Source organism: Gallus gallus, chromosome 5 (genome assembly GCF_016699485.2).
Source record: "Gallus gallus isolate bGalGal1 chromosome 5, bGalGal1.mat.broiler.GRCg7b, whole genome shotgun sequence".
Classification (NCBI taxonomy): domain Eukaryota; kingdom Metazoa; phylum Chordata; class Aves; order Galliformes; family Phasianidae; genus Gallus; species Gallus gallus.
In genome coordinates this window covers 11,564,815-11,584,648 of record NC_052536.1, presented here as the reverse complement: position 1 = coordinate 11,584,648, position 19,834 = coordinate 11,564,815, and the positions used below count along the sequence as shown (strand labels likewise).

General features: G+C 36.0%; 1 protein-coding gene across 3 annotated transcripts in view; it reads left to right on the top strand.

Moving 5' to 3' along the window:
- USH1C (USH1 protein network component harmonin) overlaps nucleotides 1-19,834 on the top strand; it is a 45,578-nt gene that overhangs the window by 22,520 nt on the left and 3,224 nt on the right. The window contains exons 15-25 of one of the 3 annotated variants that reach the window (XM_040701365.2): nucleotides 2,695-2,744; nucleotides 5,048-5,200; nucleotides 5,580-5,696; nucleotides 7,683-7,922; nucleotides 9,838-9,894; nucleotides 11,380-11,499; nucleotides 14,334-14,396; nucleotides 17,145-17,186; nucleotides 17,512-17,565; nucleotides 17,701-17,800; nucleotides 19,085-19,194. In XM_040701365.2, the coding sequence (XP_040557299.1) occupies nucleotides 2,695-2,744; nucleotides 5,048-5,200; nucleotides 5,580-5,696; nucleotides 7,683-7,922; nucleotides 9,838-9,894; nucleotides 11,380-11,499; nucleotides 14,334-14,396; nucleotides 17,145-17,186; nucleotides 17,512-17,565; nucleotides 17,701-17,800; nucleotides 19,085-19,194 (1,106 nt within the window). Of the gene's footprint in view, nucleotides 1-1,855; nucleotides 1,933-2,694; nucleotides 2,745-5,047; nucleotides 5,201-5,579; nucleotides 5,697-7,682; nucleotides 7,923-9,837; nucleotides 9,895-11,379; nucleotides 11,500-14,333; nucleotides 14,397-17,144; nucleotides 17,187-17,511; nucleotides 17,566-17,700; nucleotides 17,801-19,084; nucleotides 19,195-19,834 lie in introns of all 3 variants that reach the window. The other 2 variants (XM_025151015.3, XM_025151014.3) reach the window with 2 other exon arrangements.

Genomic DNA, 19,834 nt, shown 5'->3' with positions numbered 1-19,834 from the left:
AAAGTTTTGTGTACTTTGTCTTGTAGCTCTACTTCTGGCTTGAAAGAAATGAATGCTATGTTTAGCTTTCATAAAATTCTAGATAGCTTTTCCATCTTCTTTTCAGCAGGACCTGATTCTCTTTTATTTTGGCAGGCTTGGGAACCACAGGGATGTCATACAGCTCCCTCACTTCTCTTTTACAAGGAGGAAGTGACTGAGCCCATTCTTAGCATCTCCCATTCTCACTCAGCATGAAGCCATGTGTTTCCCATTGCCTGAAAAAAAAAATCCTCACTTCTTGTACAGAACTACAAGTTGTGTTGTAAGAGTCAATATTTAATTATAACCTTTAAGTATTAAGTAAACAATTGAGTAAGCAATTTAATATATTCAATGTGATGAAAAACTGCAACAAAAGCTATTACTGCATGATGACTGTAGAGCACTGAAAAAAAAATCAAACACTTATTAAGAATCTATGATCTTAAGTGGTTTTTTCAGCTCTTTTAACAAATCAATTTCTTACTATTGTGACTGTCAGACCTCCTTTATTCATTTTAAGGCTGAATTGTTTCCAGTATCATCTTCCTCACTTTGAGCTCTTTGGATTACTACGTTGGAAATGAAATAATGGCATAAAAATGTTTGGAGTTCATACAAAAATTGTACCTCTCCGTGATCATGCATGCTAAGAGCTTGTATGGATGTAAGCATCTACTTAAAAAAAAATCAGAATTTCCAATTCCCAGTCACCTAATTCTTTGGGAAGTAAGGATACTTGTAAGCATTTGCAAAATCCATGCATTTGTCAGTCAGCTGGTATGTGTAGCAGATGTGTTAACATCTTTAATAGGCTGTCTATTAGTGGGAGTAAGAAATCCTACTTTTTCTGTTTTGTATAACCTGTAGATTTTGAAACACACTTGACTTTCTCTCTTTCTGTTCCCATCTTATTGTCACTTTCCTTCACGGATCCTGTTGTTAATTTTTTATTTCCTTCCCTGTCCTGCTTTTCATGTCTTTCTTTTGATCTATTGCAACAACTCTTTAAAAAATAGTCTGCAGAGACTGACTTGATATCACTGGGCAGTCTGCATGAAAATTATTTGAGAGACTGTGGGGGTATTTATTTGTACACTGCAACTTTCAGTGAGGAATTGCCCTGAGGTGTAAGTTGTCCAAAGGAATTTAAGGTGCTTCGAGCTTAATTTGCAGTTAAGAAGCAAGTTGAAATCTACAGACGATGACTGGAAAGTGTACTAAAACGATATTAGACAAAGTAAGTAGTGGGAAATGTTTATGGAGCAGGTATTACATAATTTAAGGGAAACCTGGGTCATTTCCTTACCCAATTACATTATTTTTTGCATGAGTTGGCAAGTCAGTTTTCTTTTCATGGGAGAGAAACTCAGCTGGGGGAAATGTTCTATCCATTTAGTTTTCTGACTCTTCTGGACAGTGTTCTCTCTGTACAGCGTTTGCCATAATGGCAGTGCAACAGAAGGCTGTTATCTGCTTCTAAAGCCAGACATCTCAGGACTTCAGATGGCTTAATAATAGAGAAGCTGCCGACCTCTGCACATCTATCTTTATTGCAGAGCAGACTAATTGGCCATGTGTAAATCCTAACTGCTTTTTGAAGTTAGAGGAAGTTAAAATTTGGTTTGATCTGAGCAGGACTTCTATCATTCTTTTTTTTTTTACTTTTTCTTTTTTTCTTTTCTTTTTTTTTGAGGCAAGATACCTCATCACTAATTCCTTTTTATTTCATGAAAACTACTGGTCATCCATTGCTGGTCTCTTTATTTCACGGGAATCTCCAGTTGACCTGTCATTTCTGTCTCCTCACTCCTTTCATCCTTTGTTTCTCTAGTAGATTTAGAGGGAGTTGCACATGACCAACTTGAAACAGATGACATGGATGAAGTGATCATGAAGCAGGACAAACAGGTTTGCCATCCAGCCTTAACTTCCTATCCTGATTCAGACCATTCCTATGTCTCTCTTCCTCCTGACAGTCAGTCTTGACACTAAACGATCACCTGGTTTTGCTAGAGCAATATATGTGGTCCTTTGGTATGATGAAAGGTTACAATACTGCTGTTGTCACTGCTTTCTAAAGATATTTCAACAAGAATACAAAACATGTCAATTCTACAGAAACATGGATTATACTGAGAACTCTGTGTATTGACAGTATTTATTGTGTAAAATTATAATACTAGATTATTTTGTCTTATTTTACTCCGCTGTTTTCTTTAAATTTATGCACCCGCATGTAAATAGTTCACTGTGGGAAACAGAGCTTTTCTTGTCACCCTAAGCACCAATGTATTCTGCTGGAAGCTTGAAATAATTTGATTACTTTTTCATTTTTGTAAGGGTTGTTACAGTTAGTGTAAAGTAGAACTTTGACTATAGAAATCTCAGCAATGTATATGGCTGTATGGTTCTGTATAACGGTTAACTGTTGCATTTGCTTTGCTTAGTATAAAATGTGTATCAGCAAAATAAGGGATATTTGTCACTAAACGTACTAGCACAATTAATGAAGTGGTTTAAGTACTTGTCATGTAATAACAAACATCCGTTGCGCCTCCAAATAAATTTTAAGCAGTTATATGTATCAACAGGGATCAATCTGAAGTAGACATAGACTTTTCTTAAAAAAAAAAAAAAAAAAAAAACAACTTTTCCTTTACCTTTTTGTAGCTTTTGGGTGGTTTTATCGGTATGAAGGAAAATTTCCCACAATCCGCAAGGTACAAATTGTGATAAGTGAGCTTGTTTGCTGTGAGTTTGAATTTTAATTCCTCTCTTTTCTTCTCTTCCACTTCATTTAACATGTAGAAATTAAGATGCTTTTCAGATATATCTGCCTAGGAATAAATTCTTTTGAACACTTAGAACTTCTCAAAACCTGCCAGCTGCAGTGAGAACTGAGTATACTTTGCAGAAGCTGTTCAGCACAGATCCAAAAGTCCTCAAAGTAATAAATCCATAAATTATAAAAGCCTTTGAAGATGCAAAAATTCAATGGAAGTCATATGTGCAGTTCCCAGTTAAACTGCTGCAAATCTCCCATTGAGAGTGCTGAAGGCAAAAGGCTTTCAGGTACATGAATCACACACAAAGAGGAAAAAATCTTTAAGCATGATGGAATACTTCTTAAATCTGCAGAATCACATCTGAAACATTACTGCAGTTCCAAGTAGTATTTTATTCCTGCTGTATTGCTTTGTTCTCTTTATTTCTTTCAATATATCTTAGTTATGCCATAGGTTTTTGTGTTGTTTGTTTTCTTTGTGATGGCCGATGGTAATTTACTGGGGTAGGATTAACCCTCAAAGAGGGGTCATAGATCTCTCTCCTAAGAACTCAAAGTTTCTGAGGAGGACAGAGGAAGTATTTGAGTCATCATTTATGAATATTATTTTAACCTTCTAGGAGGGTAAGAAATGCCAGTGGTTTTGACCTTAATGAAGATTAAGGAAATAACAGTGTATTCTGATGCCATTTCACATTGCTAATGACTATAAATCATCTTGGATCTGAAACATATGATCCTAACCACGCTGGATTTTCTAACAAAGATAAATGCGTGTTATGAAAATTCAGCCTCTTCACACAAATAGGTGATCTTTACTATGACTGCTGACCAAGCTAATTTACAGAGCCTCCAAATACCATCTCATATCAATAAAGATTCAACTCAATTCCTGTTGAACTCTCCTACACAATGTGGACTAAAACTTGAAAGTATTATATTCTTAACCTTTGGTTTTGGAAATATTTTTAAATATTCAAATGGTAAATTTTCTTCCTGCTGAAAATGGCAAATGGATTTCCTGTGTGTGCACTAAAAACAAAATTTCACTCTGTACTTAAAATAACTTTAATAGAAAATTAACTGAATCCCTGGGGAAAAAGGACAGAAGGGATGACTCATCTTGTTGTATCTGAAAGCAATAAATGCAGCTAAGATTGTCTCATGGATGTTGATATTCTGAAACTCTTTAGCATGCATACTGCTTAGCGTGCCTTTAGATTCAGTAATTTTTCAAATGTTGATACCTAGTGGGTTGACTTGCCACCTTCCAGATACTATATTTCATAGATAGCACTTAATGTATCTTCTAATTTATTAGAGGATAAAATTTTATAAGAAACTGTTAAAGAATAAACTAACCAGCCCTGCATAAAACATGCCAACAGAATGTTGTGAAAACATGAGACGCTAGTTGTTTGACTTAAGGTTGCTTTGTGGTCTTCTTTTTTTTTATCTCCAAAGATTATTGGTTTTCCAACAGCAGCTACACTACTGCAGAGCAGTAGTCAACTTACCATTGAACTCATCCAACAGGATCACAGGCTTCTAAAAGACTATGAGGAAGTCTTGCTCTTTGGTTGCATTGTGCATGCAACATTTTAGAATTATTATGTACAATATTAGTTCACGCACAAGCTGATTTTTGCTGCTGCTGGTAGGGTCTGTTTGTTCTTCATGATCTGGAATTCTTTCCTGAGTGCGGCTTAGTTTCTCCGTTGATCTAAGCCTCTCCCTTCCGGGTGCTTGTTTGTATTAAGGCATGCAACGGTATGTTTAGGATGTATGAGGTATGAAGCTTTTTTTTTTTAAAGCAGAGTGTTCATATCTATGTGTACGTGAGTGTCTGAAAGTCAGTCTCATGCTGATGTAAAAATGAATGAAAAGAGATTATAACTAAACAAAGAAAACTTATTAAAGAGAACTAAGCAAAACTGTGTGACTATTCAAACTTTTGTAGTGGGCCTATCTACTCTAAAGTTGTAGCTTTGCAGAGGAGTAAGCTGAACTCTCAAATCTCCTGTAACCTAAATGGCTGTGTACAGGTACTCCAGAAAGAGGTTGAATTTCTAGCAAATTGCTGAGGAAATGCAGTTAAGAATTGCATCTGAAAGACCAGCTCCATACTTGCACTATACTTCAATTTTCAAGGCAGGCACTCATGTACTGAGCTTGAAGTTTGCCATGGTTTTTAGCTTCTGTAAAAATCTAGCTTAAAAAAATAATAATAATTCCCAGAAAGGAAAGGAGCAAAAGAAGTCAAAAAGTGACAGTTTCTGTGAACAGAAGAAGAATAAAAAGGAAATGGAATTTGAGCAAAGACTTGCCAAAGAGAAAGAAGGAATGCTGGAGAGAGAAAAACAACTGAAAATAAATCGTCTTGTGCAGGAGGTATGTTGTATTCTTCTATCAGTTGCAAAATTATATTGGAGGAAAATGAGTTGAATCTTCAGTGGAAGTATCTGAATAGGGCACTTGTTTAATTGTCAAAGATAACGGAGTTTGAAAGTGAATTACATTTCACTACAAACCTCTTTTTCCAAGTTTGCTTGTTGCTACAGTCAATTTTTGTTCAAGTGAGGCAAAAACTTTGCATTTGTTTAGTGTCCACATTTAGCGATGAGTTTAATGGAAGACAGCAGAATAGGAAGTCATTCTCAAAAGTACAGTTAGTTGTAAAACTAATCTAAATGGCATATCCTAAGTTTGAATCCTTTGTACTGTAACTATATCTCCAATCTTTTTTTAATGCACTGGTGATATGCTTAAGGTATCTGAAACAGAACGTGAAGATCTGGAGGAATCAGAAAAAGTGCAGCATTGGGTGGAAAGACTTTGTCAGACACGGTTAGAACAGATTTCCTCTGTGGAAAATGAGTCTCCTGAGGTAAAATGCTGGCTTTTCTATACGCTGCATGATCTCAAAATAACTCACTAGTTTTCTCCTAAAAACAAGAGCTTTTACCAGACGTAATAGAGGGGAAAAAAAAAAATTGTCCTTTCCTTCTCAGCCTTTATTCTAGTAAAGGAAAAAGGGAAGAAAAAGAAAACTGTCAGTAGTTGGTGAATGGCAGTGTACATTTGATGGTTGGACTAGATGATCTTGGAGGTCTTTTCCAACCTTAATGACTCTATGATTCTATAGTATTTGATGTTTCCATAGTTGATAGGGATGATGTTATCTGTTAAAGGTCAATGTTAATGTCTCTGGTTTGTCCATTTCAGTATGCTATCCTACAAAATAATTTAATTGGTTCATGAGCACTCTCTGGGATAGGCAGAACATGCTGCCAATAAAACGTACTAAATGAGACTAGAATATCCAGCTGAATTTTTTCATATTCTATGCAAATAAGAACGTCACCTATCATCTCTTGAATGCCTGCTTGAATTGCAATCACAATATAAGTATTAATTGCAACTAATAAGGCAACATCAAGAGACTGACAAAAGAAAACACCTCTCAAAGAATCAGTTCCTCTGTTTCAAATAGTCCTCTCAGCTGAAGAAAATTGCACAGTGATGTGCCTTAGAGCTACGTGCCTCTACGTGTGGAGAGAGGCTTTCCCACCATCGTGCTGTGTGGCTTTCTTCCAAGCACAGCTGCTTTTAGGAGGAACACTGCAATCTACTGAATTCCCCTGGGACCTCAAGCAATTGCAACCACATAACCACAAAGGGGACCCTTGGGGAACCCTCTTAGACAAATTTCCTATGGGTCAGTATGCAGCAGCCCTGAAAAAAACAGCTGGTCTTTTGTTCTTCCTACTTGTAGTTTTGGATCCATTTGTTTCTTTGGTACAGGTCTCCAAAATGGTAGAATGATTACACTAAGTTTTCTGTCAATAACTAACTTTAGCTGTGTGGGTTCTACCATATCTTTGTCCCTCTTTTTGGAAAGTGGGTGGGAATATTATAGTCTAAAGTCACAGTTGCAGAGCTCTACTCTCATTTGAGACAAATACTGTATTTGCTCCACCAGTTCTTCTACATGACATATAATTAGTCTGTTATGGTACTTCTACAAAACTACTCAAGCAGTTAAACTCATATAAAATGTAAAGATGGAATGCTTCTGAGGAATAGAAGCAACAGAACTATATTCATGTACTACAGGCCTTAACTGCTGCTTGGGTACAAGAGCAACTAAGATCTGTTATAAACATTTCTTTGACAGTAAGTTTATTTTTAGTACCAAAAAGTGATTATGGCACAGGGGATCTCAATGTCAACAGAAATCCATTCAGGGAAAATGGTGCCAGATTAGACTAAGATACATGCATATGTAGAACAGCTTATTTCTCTTTAATATTTCCTAAATTGCATCTATCAGCTAGAGTTTCTTACATACTTAAATCATGCCACTGATGAATAGTAAACGAAATGTTAGGAACTCTAACACCATAAATGCAATCTTTCCTCATACCCGTAAACACTTTCTCCTAACTTTCTGGGAGGTGAGTGGCTTATTCTGTTCAAATTGCAGAACTTGCAAGTCTTGTGTTGATTAATAGAAATTGGAAAGTCCAGAGCTTCCTGAAAATTTGGATTTCATGGAACCCAAAGCTGTTTTGTTTGATAGTTGCTTACATTACTTCCCCTTTCTCCATAACGATGTGGTGCAGATTGTTTTCTTCTTCTTTTTTTTTTTTTTTCAATGACTTGAAACTTGAGGGATGTCTTAAGTTGCTTTCCTTTGATATGTAAAAAAGCTTCCATAGAAACACTTCATGGATATTCTGTGTGCATGAAGCCAGCAGATTTCAGAGCAGGAGCAGTTAGGTTGGGTGGTAGTGCAGGATTTTCCATTAATTTCTTCAGAGCTGTTGCAGATATGAACTGGTAAGGCAGATTTTTGTTCTCTTGTGCATAGTTGGCAAGTGGACGTCCTTCTGCTTCTTCCTCTGCCACATCAATGAGGAGGTTTGCTGGTGGTCTACAGCTTCATACCACTGATCTTGATGATATAAACTTAGATGAAGTTGGGAAACATGTGGCACCATTTCCACCACCACCACTTGCTGTTACTCCAGTATCGTCAGCTCATCCACTTCCTGTATTGAACGTTCCACTTTCTAAAGGTCCAGTCCTAACAGTATCACCGGCTTCCCAGGTGACATCATTATCTGTTTGAATGCATGTACCTCTACCATTCCACTGCCTGGCCTCCCTCCCTGGCTCCACTACTCACCTCATCTATTGGATCTGCCAGTCTACTATTTGCAACATTAAAAGGAATGAACTGTTTTTGTTGTTTGATAGCTAGTGAATGCAGTCCAGAGGTTGTTTCATTATTTATTTATTCTTGTAATTTAAGCCTAGAGGGTTTTGCTCTATCCTTCCTTAATGTGTTGCAGACCCATCACATGCAAGTATGTTGGGCAGAATGCATTAGTTGGAAAGAATATTTGGACTTGAGTGTTTAAAAAAAAAAAAAATGTCAGGCAGCAAATTTAATTCAAGTCTGAATAAATTATCTGTGTAGTGAAAATCACTGCTATGAAAGTCTTTAAAATTTTATCAGGTTTGTTTGCTAGGTGCAAAGATTGGAAGAGGAGAATTAGCTTGAAATCAGAAGACCCAACTGTTAAAACCTCAACACATCGTAAATTATCAGTAAAATCATTTTAAATGAACAAGAGCTAGTGATCTTTCTGTAAATCAGGTTTGCTGACTTTTTACTGACACAAAAGAGCTAGAGGTTTCTTCAGAAAATATTCCAACTTTATTATAATCTCAGTCTAAAAGAGGATCACATATATAAGAAGTCTTGTGCCAGATCTCACTCTAGGAGAGAAATGGCAGCTGCTGCATTGCACTTTCTGTTGCAAAGCACTGTGATGGGATTCGTGTACTCCAGTCTGTGTACCAGAATATTATTATGTTTGTTTCAAACAGCAAAAAAATGTCCTGTATGGTCACTTCTTTCCTGCATGTTATTTTTCCTGCATGGATTTATTGATTACACTATTGTGTGTGTTTGTTTGCCTGTTTGTTTTTCTTTTTTCTTGCATTTTTACTTGGAAATACTAGGCTTTTGCATGATTTTTGTTGAAGTGAGAAAGGATATGCAAATTTATCACTTCCTGGGGGAAACTGGCAGATTATTTTTATGTAAACAGCTGCCTTAATGCAAACTATGTACATTTAATTACGCACTTAACCTCTTGCAGTGCTTCCTCTTATGTGGTTTACAAGTTTGAAGTGCCAAGAATATGCTAGATCCATTGAAATGGAGTTGTCGTATGTTCTTATGGATAACAAATGTTCCCTGTTGTCCAGAAATAAGTGCGTGTCCACCTAATGCTAAGGGTCTGATTTTTAAATGTAATACAGGAGCTTCCAAAGTGGATCTAACCTCAAGCTCACATATTCCAATATAGGTTTCTGGTAGTTTTTCACTGCCAGATGTCTTTGAGAAAAAGATCAGTTATTAAAGAAAAATACAGCTGGCAACAACAACGAAAATTATCTAGCCCTCAGTAATGGTAGGCTAATTCTCATTAAATTTAATTAGCAGTGTATACAAGGAAAGAACTAAGCTCTTAATAAAGTACTAATACTGAACCAGAGCTGCTTTGTTTATAAGCAGTATTACCAGTAACCTAGTATTGCTAACGTGGTATCAGACATGATAGTAAAATCAGAAGGTGGACAGTTTCTCCTTGCCTCTTCTTTAAAAATGCTGCAAGTAAAACAAAAACATTTTGTTTGATTTCAGTAATGAAATATCTTGCATTTATGCCAACCAAGGCAAAATTAAGGAAGACTTCTTGTTGTCCACCAAGAAGATTTTGCTAATGTTATTCAAAACTGTAAATCTTTTCTCTGGTGCATTTTTCCCCCTAGATCATCGTATTTCAAATTCAGCTCTTAACAAGTACCTGACAAAAGGAATGAAGCTTCCTGTCAAGTATGTTCTTGGCAACTAGCTATTAAAACACTTGGTATAAACAGATCTCATTCATAAAATTATTAGCAACTGTATATCTTTACCTGAACCCAGTACTAAGTCTGCTACTGTTTAGGTTGTAAGAAACACCTCCCACGTTGGCAAAGTGTCTGCCGTGTCAAGCAGTCCGCTGGTATGTCATGTGTTGTTAATAATGAATGTAGTTTTATGAACTTCTCATGTAATCAGAGGTCGAGGGTCTCACTCTGCATGGCTGATTTATTTCAAATTTGGCACTTGCAGTCATATATCTAGATCATTTGTTACAAGATACCTAATGCCAGGTAGTGATAGTGACTTGTAATGATCTGAAGACTTCATATTTCAACCCTTCAGACATATGCAGTCAAAGTTTGCATGTTCCATGCAGTCTCTATGTTACTGACCATGCAAGAGTGCTTTTCTGCCAAGATAGACAAAGAGATGGGATTGAGATGTGTTTTAAACATTATGGCTAAATGCTACAAAGTGAGATGTTTTTTCTTTTTTTTCTTTCCTTTTTTTTTTTTTTTTTTTTTTTTTTTTCCTGAGAAGAACCACATTTATTTCATCGGTGTTTGCCCTGATTTTAATTCAGGATGGCCAGATGTCAGTTTTCCCCATTCTGAGGCACTCTTCAGGCACTCTCACTTCTCCAGGAGAAATTATCCAGTTCCAGTGTGATTTTAACTAAGTTAGTCTGTGAACCTTCTCACTCTTCTGAAATCAGAAAGTAATAATATATTTTGTGGGGTGAAAACAACATTAATTGAGGGATGCCTATGTGAGTTGAGGGACTTCCAAAGAACTGGTTCCATAATTTTTTAAAAAACAAACAACAACAGAAAAACCAACCAATTTACTGGAAGCAAGTGAAATAATTTTAGAAGATACAGCTTGTACCATGTGAATAATATCTGGGATAGACCATGTTTCTGATGAGAAACATTGACAAGACTGCCTGAGAGTTGCTGGGGTTAAGTCAGAAACTAAACCCACAGGGCTCAGTTTTGAACTTTTTACTTGAGCACAGTTATGCTTAGCGTCAGTAAGAGTTTTGACTGAGTAAGAAGTGTGGAATCAGTCACATAGCTAGTATGTGCTGGATGATTGGATTTCAAATGCCTCTGGATATCTGTTCTTTGTAGAGTCAAGGGAAGGTAGTCAGCATAGCTAACCTTTGTTCTTGACTCAGTTATCTTGAAGTTATTTATGTGGAAAGCTAATCACTACAGTCCTATTGAATTTCATCTTGTGTAAATCCATTTAGCCACTGATCGGTTAAAATTTCATTTTAAGTTCGCTATGTTCTTACGTTCAATTTTAGCATTTTTTTCTGCAGTTTCTCATTCAGTTCATTGCCTTAATGGGATGAATGCCAAAAGCAGAGATGAGATGTTTCCCTAATCTTTCTGGTGAAGCCAAAGGTTAAGGGAGAAAGTTGTTGTTTGTATTTAAGAGAAATTGTTCGTTCATTTGTTAACTTTAACAGTATCTCATTTAAAATATTTACATATGCCTGTTGTTGTATGAGTATCACTAAATTCGTTGCCATAAACTATGTTGGAGTATTTGGTGAAATTATGGTTTATCATAAATTATGCTATAAATTGTAATTTTCTTAAATTAACCCCCATAGCAATTTGCTCCAAGTCCACCTACCCAACGACATCCAGGGGTACCAATAATCTCTAAACCAGTCATGCTTCATCCTGACCCAAACCTTATGGTCAGGCCAACTATCAAATCAGAGGCCCTGGTAAGCCTTTTAATGCTTTTATTTTCTTGTGAATATTACAGTACTGTGGGATTTGTTGTTGACTTCTTCTCAAAGAAGCAGTGCTTGTCTCATTTTCTGCTAAGTAAAAGTCATATAGACTTTCAAGTAATCACAGATGGTAAGTATAAAAGGATATTTTTCCAGTTGTTCGTAATCTAAGAGTCACATTAATGGCAGTTTTTGTACTGGGGTGTAGAATTCCAGAGCAATATAGACCTTAATCCCTATAGGAGAGTCTGCAGATGTTATTTTTTCACTTGCTTGTGCGTTGATTTGCGTTTTCATAATTCATGGGTCCTTTTAACAGAAATAAAATAGTAAAAAGTTTATTATACTGTTTTTTCATCTGTGAATAGTCATAAATGCACTTGAAATGTATCCATGCATCTCATTCTTTTGTTGGCAGAGAGAAAACATAATGTTTGTATCTTAGACATCAGTAAATGGATGGTGAAATGTTATTGCAAAGTCTATTCATAGTTAGTTTTTTTGTTTGTTTGTTTGTTTTTCCCCAATATCTGTTTCAAATGTAAATGAAGAAGAAACCCTTAGGGTAAGTATTATTGGACCAAACATATAGCATCTTCAAGAAATGAGGGAAGGTAAGCTATGGCTTTCTAAAAAGAAGGAAATACTGTTATAGTAAGTGGTAACTCCCACGTAAACCCAGAAATTTCATCTAAGATAACTGATGGAACAATCAGTAGTTATAACATTATTCTTGAGGGTAATTTTGACTTGTTTTGTTACTGCTGGTGTTGTGTCAAATATATGTATGTGTGTAGAGGTGCGCGTGTATACACAGTTACAAGACTAGGGCATTACATTGTATTGTGAGCTTTCCATGTAGTGCAGAACATCACGTTTGCATTCCACTCATTTAATTAAAAGCTTATGCCATATCTGACAATAGATGACATGCACAATATTCGTAGATGTATGACAATGACAATGGGACGGATTTTTGTTACTTTCTTCCATAATTGTTCCTCTACTTTCCCTATTACAGTTTGAAAAGATTCAAACGCTATCTAGTAATCAGCTCTCCTATAGACATATTTGCTGTGAAACTTCTCTATTATAAATAGATTGAAATGAAAAAATAAAGCAGGTGTTGTAAGTTGCTACAGATAAGGCAGATGGGTGAGCTTGAAAAAAAAAGAGATAAAAATCCTTCTAGCATAGTTCAGTTGTATGCAAGGATCTTCCATTTTAGTTATGTTTAGGAATTCATCACTTCTATACAATTTGAAATCCCATAGAGGATGATTAAAAAGAGTAAAAATCATCTACAGTTAATACAATCAAACTTTGAAAAATAAATACCTGATATGGAAATATTTAGTAGTATGGAAAAACTGGTAATACTTATGTGTGTGATGAGGAAGTCTTGATACAAATAGAAAATATTGCTTTGTTTGTTGTCACTGCTTACAATTAGTGTGACGAACTAGCAATAAGATTCATTTTCATAGGGAAATTTCTTAACATTTGTTGTGCATCTGTGCACATTTAGCAGTCTTGTGGTCTGGACAAGTGTTTCAGATATCAATAGTCTTGATTCCTCAACAGCCTTACATTAATTGAAAGATGAGTTTCATTGGGAGTAATATTCTAATAGGACTTTGAGAAAAACATCTGTCTGTAAATTGTTTTTGTAGACCCGTTACCTCTTTGCTCCATTTGTTTTTTAATGCTATAAGAGTTATTCATCCTGGCTGCATTTGAAGACACAGTAGCAGTGTGTAGAATAAGACTTGCACAGATTCTGTCATGCATGGATTCTATTCACAATATACACGTTATATATATATATGTATATATAAAATACTTTTTTACATATGTAATGTTTACATGTAGTACATGTGTATGTGTGTATATATATGTATCTATACATATATGTATATGCAAGAATGGGTAAAACCTTCCTGTTATCCAGGAGCTTTGAAGACTCTATTATTACTTAAGTCTTTATAGTAACTGAATTCAGACTGGGATTTCCAGATTTTTTAACGTTTCATGAAAATGAAATTATTATCACTTATAAACAAGGATGTGATGCATGCGAATTAAACGTTGAATATGGCCTTGAATGCACAGAGCTCTCTGGATCAAAAGCAGTTTCAACTATGTGGCTCCACAGTGCTGGAGTGAATTGAAATACACTCGTGGCAAAGCTAGTTAAGTTTTGGTTTAGAGAACAGGGGAGGATTGCTATGATTCAGTGGTTGGGTTTTCAGAGGGGCAAAACCAACATGGATATTAGTCTTCTCTCACAGCTATCACAAACATCTGTTTGCTTGTAAGAGGGCTTTGATGCAATTATGAATGATTTCTCTCCTGAACTTCACTGTGGTTCGATACAGACTTTCTGAAAGAAACAGTTAATATTTAAGCTTTCCTTGCATGATGTGAAGCTCGATTCTGCAGAACTGCAGCTAAAGTGTATCTGACGTAGCAGCAATAAGACATAGTAATGAGAAATTTCAGTTGTTGACCATAATTACACCAAAATAATCTGAACAGAAATAATTATTTGTTGTTGTTAAGTGGCTGGGAAGGGGCTGAACAGTTTTGGGATATGGAAATGTGCACTACCTGCGTAGTTCCTTTAGAATTCTTTTCTCGTATTTGATATCATTTTGCTATGTGTATTCTCTCATTTGTAGTTGTGTAGAGAACGAGTACTAAAAAGTACAAGTGTGATTCAGTTCCAACAAGAGCATTAAAACACTGAGTTCTCTTGTTATCAGGTGATATCTGTCCACAGCAAGGAGTTAATATCTGGTTTGGCCATGTTCTTTCTTTTGCAGCCACAAGAGATGTTTAAAAGGATGGTGGTTTACAATTCATCATTTAGATCTAACAAAAAACAAGTAAAATAACATTTTCCATGTTTTGTGTGGTACTTCTTTTGACTGGTTGTAGGTTTTAAACCCTCCTTTCTAATCCTGTTGCTCCGTTTCTAAAACAGAGGACTTGAGACAGCACTGGTGCATGAAAACCGCTAGCCTTGGTAAAATTGCAGAGTGTGCATGTGGCTCCTGTAGCCTAGAGAGGAGCTTCAGATTGAACCATCTTGTAGCTATTTGCATAGTGCAATATTGACTTCTGAACACTGATATATGTCCTGAGATTGGGTGTTTTTTTCTAAATATATTCCTAGAGCTGTTTTTTTTTCTCTTTTAGCCTCCAGTTACAACGCTTTCAGTAATAAAATATTTTCTTAGTTTAACAAATCTATTATCATGATGTAGTTGGTGGTAGGAAATCAGAGGAACTGATGGTGGAAAGCACCTATTCATATAGCATTATATATATATTATATATATATATTCCTATTATGTAGGATTTTCTGCCATATTACTATATTTATTGCCTTCCTCTGTGCAGCTTCAAATAACCATAGTGCTGAAACTTCCTTCTTTCCCTCTTTGGTTGACTGTTCTGTGTTTTAATAGATTGTGCTTTTAAGTGAACGTTGTGCTTAAGTTCTCTGTTGCTGTTAAAGGTGCCATTTTCTGTCCAAAACAGATTTACTAGTGCAAGCTAAGCTATATGCATTATCACATTATATGGAAGTGTTGAGGCAAATCTGTAAATTCACAGGATGAACCTTTGGTAAAGCATGAAGGTCAATCATGACTTTTTCCTTCTTTTGTTTAGTTTCACTCTTTCTTGATATTCAGCATGGGTCAATTAATACTCATATTATGTAGACTCATTACATAGGCTCCTTTTCCAGATAAGTGAAATTGTAACGCATAAGAAGGAAAATAAAAATGATTTTTTGACAACTTCAAGGTTAACCATTATGTACTCTTATAAAAATGATGAATTAGGGCTGTTTCATAGATGCAGTCGAATTAATACGTGAAATGCTGGCTAAATGTCAAATATTTAAAATTTTTATTAGTCCACTGAGAAACTCCCAAGGCAAGATATGTCCCCCCTACATGTGCTAACTTAATAAGATCCTTCAAGCGTCCATTTGAGAAGATGGATTTCTATGAACAGACCCACTGCTGAGGACTCAGGTGACTTGAGCTGAAGGCTCAGGTCAGAATGGAAAACTGGGTTCAACTGAGATAGCAAATCAAACTTGGAGAGTGTTTGGTTGAAACTGGATATTAGTATGTTTTAATTCTTTTTTCTTTATTTCAATCAGTTCTTACTTGCTATAGATGCTAGAAACTCCACTAAGCATGCCGTTGGCTTAGGTGCTTTTTTTTTTAAATTGCTGTCAAAGCAGAAGCATTAACTTTCATCCAGAAGTCCAGACAGATAGTTGTTTCAGTGTAGTCAAATATTTTAATGTTCTGTATTCTACAGATGTTTATTCCTTTGAATGTTCTTGTAATTGACAGTATTGTCAAGAATGCTCATAACTTTCCCGTGTAATGTGTGGGAAGTAGAAATAGTCCAGTGGTTTCCAGTTAGTATTGCTTGGCTTATTAGCCCTTGCTTGCACGTTGTGTGCACTGCCTACACTGTGAATTTATGATGCTTGTTCAGAGGATGTGTTCATTTTATCATGACTGTATTTGTACATTTGTTGAATCCAGATCAAATAATTTCTTCATTTGTAGGTTTTTTTGTTGTGTTTTACTTTTTATCCTGCTTAAAAGTGGCTTTCCCAGGAAAATTTTCTTCAAGGGCAACATCTGTTTTCCATGAGGATGACTTGGAACAAAGAGTTCAATGACTTGCTTTGCATTACATAATGAATTAGTGACTTGGCTGAGATTGGAGTCCTTTCCTCTAAGTTGTTTGCTCCAAGACCATAGATATCTACTTCAGCCATTGTACTGAAGATCTTTACAAATTCAGCTATTCAGTCTATTAGTTGTTTAGGTAACTATCACTGTAAAATGCCTCTCTCCCAGTTTAAAGAAGTGTTTGTAATACTGATGTGCTTTCTAAAATCATGAATGATTGCTTTTTTTTTCTCACAAGATGAAATTCTGTCCTCATTGAAGCCTGTGATCAAACTGCACATATTTAGTTTCCCAAAAGTAGCAGTTCACATGTGCAGTGCAACCAGTTCTTACTTAAATACTAAATAAGATGTGGACTCTCAGTTCTCTGCAGAACCACATACAAATAAAATTGTTTTTTGTCCTTTGTTTGCTCGTGGTATGCAGCCAACTCCCTGAAATTCCAAGAAGAAGAGGAGAGAAGGAGTTTGAAAGAGTCTGGTCCTACAACTTAAGAGTTCATGGTGATATGCAAATCACACTGTCACTTCTGTCTGTGTAAAATAGTGCCCAATGTGATGACAGTCCCAAGAAAAGTTACTTAGAAGAGCATGGCAGAACATATTCTCCTGTGATAAATATGTTCAGCTCCATCAGGTGTAGAGTGGAACCAGTAGAGTAGTAAATGGTTCCTCAAAATTGTTCCATAGTGTGGCCAGTTCTAACTGCTGATTTACTGTAATGTTTTAAAATCTCTTCTGACTGTCAGGACAGACTATTTGCTACCTTTCTGTGCTTTTCTCCATTTCCAGTTGTCTTTCTTATCTTACAGAATTATGTTTTCTCATTAATAGCTAAAATGAAATTTGTGTGTTAAACGTGAGGCTCATGCACATGCTCTACAACTATGTCTCATTTTATTTGCAGGGCTTCCAGAAATATGTGGAAGACTTCGATCCACATTCAATGGTAAGGAGAGAATTCATACATCTTAGTTTAATATAATATGCACTAGAAAAAAAACGAACATCCTTGATTCCTTGATTATGAGGCCTAGGAGGGGTAATACTCTTCTTGGCTTGCTGGGCCTTGTCTGTTTGTTTCTCCTAGACCTTATGAAAGGGAGTTTTCTTACTTGGAGAGAAAAAAAAACAAAAAACCTAGCCAGTGTTTTGCTCTTCCTCTAAGACTATTTTAGAGGAGGCAAAGGACCCTTTTCACCAGTCAACTACATAGATCAGCTTAATTGTTTTATGTTGCTGAGGTGGAAATAACTAACGATGTCTTTTCATAGTTTACTCCAGAGCAGATTGTGGGAAAAGATGTACGCCTCTTACGCATTAGAAAGGTAAATACTACCTTACTGATTGACATTTAAAGAGTTCATATAAGCATTTCATGTACAGATAAGTTTACTGGGAAGAATGGATGATTAAGCAAAAATTCACAGCTTTTTTTCTGAACTAAAACTCTTGTTTAATAGGAAGGATCATTAGACCTTGCAGTTGAGGGAGGAATTGATTCTCCTGTTGGAAAGATAGTTGTGTCTGCAATCTATGAGGGTGGTGCTGCAGACAAACATGGTGAGTAACAGTGGGGAATTTGAGTGCTGCTGCAAAGTGGCATCTTGCACTGGCTGATTTCTTAGCTTACTTCAGAGCTATAGCGGTCACTGAGAAGCTCACTTAGACTGTCCAAGGCAACCAATTCTGTCTCAGCTCTAAGAGCAGCACAAAGGGAGGATCATGGTTTTAAGAGTGCTGCTTAAACTGACAATTATGTAAATTTTATAAATTGTCTTTAAGAAATAGTCACTCTTGCTGTGTGTTTATCATGGTAAAAAATGTAATAATGTGAACCAAAAATGTAGAGCTGTTCTCTTCTCAAAGATTCCACTTTTTCCGGTTGTATATCAAAAATGACTAATTCTGTTAATTAAAGAAAGTTAAATCTGGTCTTCGTTATTTCACACTTCCCAAAAAATTATGTTTGTAGGACTTAATGTGCAAAGCAGATACTAGATAATAGCTATGCTGCATTGTTTAGCTTTGTTCTTAGTGCTACTTCCAAAGGTTTGGCTACTTTATTTTGTAAAGTATCTGGTTTTACTCCTGAAATCCAACTAAAGGCCTTCTGACAGCTTTGCTCTGAAAGCCATGAAAACATACATACCTGGAGGGTATGCTCCTGTGGGTCAGTCTCTCTCATCCTTACCTTGAGAACCATGTTGATGAGCAGGGAGATGGACAGGACATCTCCTTAGATAGCCTCCTATGAGTTTGTCCCAACTACAGCCAAGTTCAAGTCACTTTTTCCTCTGAAAATCTCTCAGCCACTTAATTTCTTTTTCAGGTGCTCTGTTTTTCTTTGACTTGTCACTGTTGTTGGCCTCTCTTTATAGCTGAGTCTGACCCCTTACCATATATCTTTTCCCCTCCTCAAATCTAGTCCCAGTTAGCTGACTAGATTAGGAAATCAAAATAAGTTCAGAGAACTAGACATGACACATGCTTTTGGAAAGGAATGGCAGTCCTGTAAAGCCTTGACAAACACCACTTCGACATCCAGATATTTAAGTAATGCTACTCTGAATAGTGGTAGCAGACTACACTCAACCACAATTTATAAGGGGTATGGATGGATTACCCAGATAGGCAAACTGTTGATACAGAAAATCTTCCTAAACTTATCCACTAATTCCTTTCATTTTTGCCTGTAGATAACATGTGTCAGCTTTTAGTGTTGGCTCTCACATCTAGTTAATACACTATTCATAATACTCAGTACTGCATAAATACACAATGGAGAAGACTGTCACGGATATTATTTTGATAACGTGTACATATGCCGTGTTCGTCTGTCACCAGGAGGCATAGTGAAAGGGGATGAAATACTGGCTGTTAATGGCAAGATAGTAATTGACTGCAGACTGGCAGAAGCACAAGCAACTCTGGCAAATGCTTGGAACATGGGTGGGGTAAGTATGTGGGAATACTTTTCCATTCTACCTGTAACTTTCATTATGTGTATTTTTCTTTCACAATGTTGTCTCAGCAATAGAAGTAAAGTAAAAAATGTCTAAAGTACAAGTATGCCATACCACCAAAAGTGAGTTGAAATCTGTGGATGATATTGGTATACAGCAACTCTGAAAATCTTGCTTGTAATTTACCCCACAAGTTTATGACAGTTAGCCACACGTCAAGATTTGTACTTAAACACGTTACATTCTGAGTGACTGTAGTACTTTTATCTGTGGAATCTCTCTTTAATATTGAAAATTACTTGGAAGCTGATCAGAACTTTGATAATAGCTTATCTAATCTTTGATTTCTTAATGTACAAATAGCTACAGTGCACTTTGGCTACAGCGAGTGTATTCTCAACAAGAGCTGTATTAATTGCTAAAATGAGCAAATATAGTATGATACTTTATTATTATTATTATTATTATTTGGAAAGCTTATTGCAAGACTAGTAAATTTTCTCTTTAATTTTAGGATAAAAATCAACAGGTCTATCTTGAAACTATATTTTAGAAGACAGGACATCTCCTTAGATTCCCTTTTCCCTGTGGCTTGCCAGGAATAGATTGCCTTTCTGATCATCTATCAGAT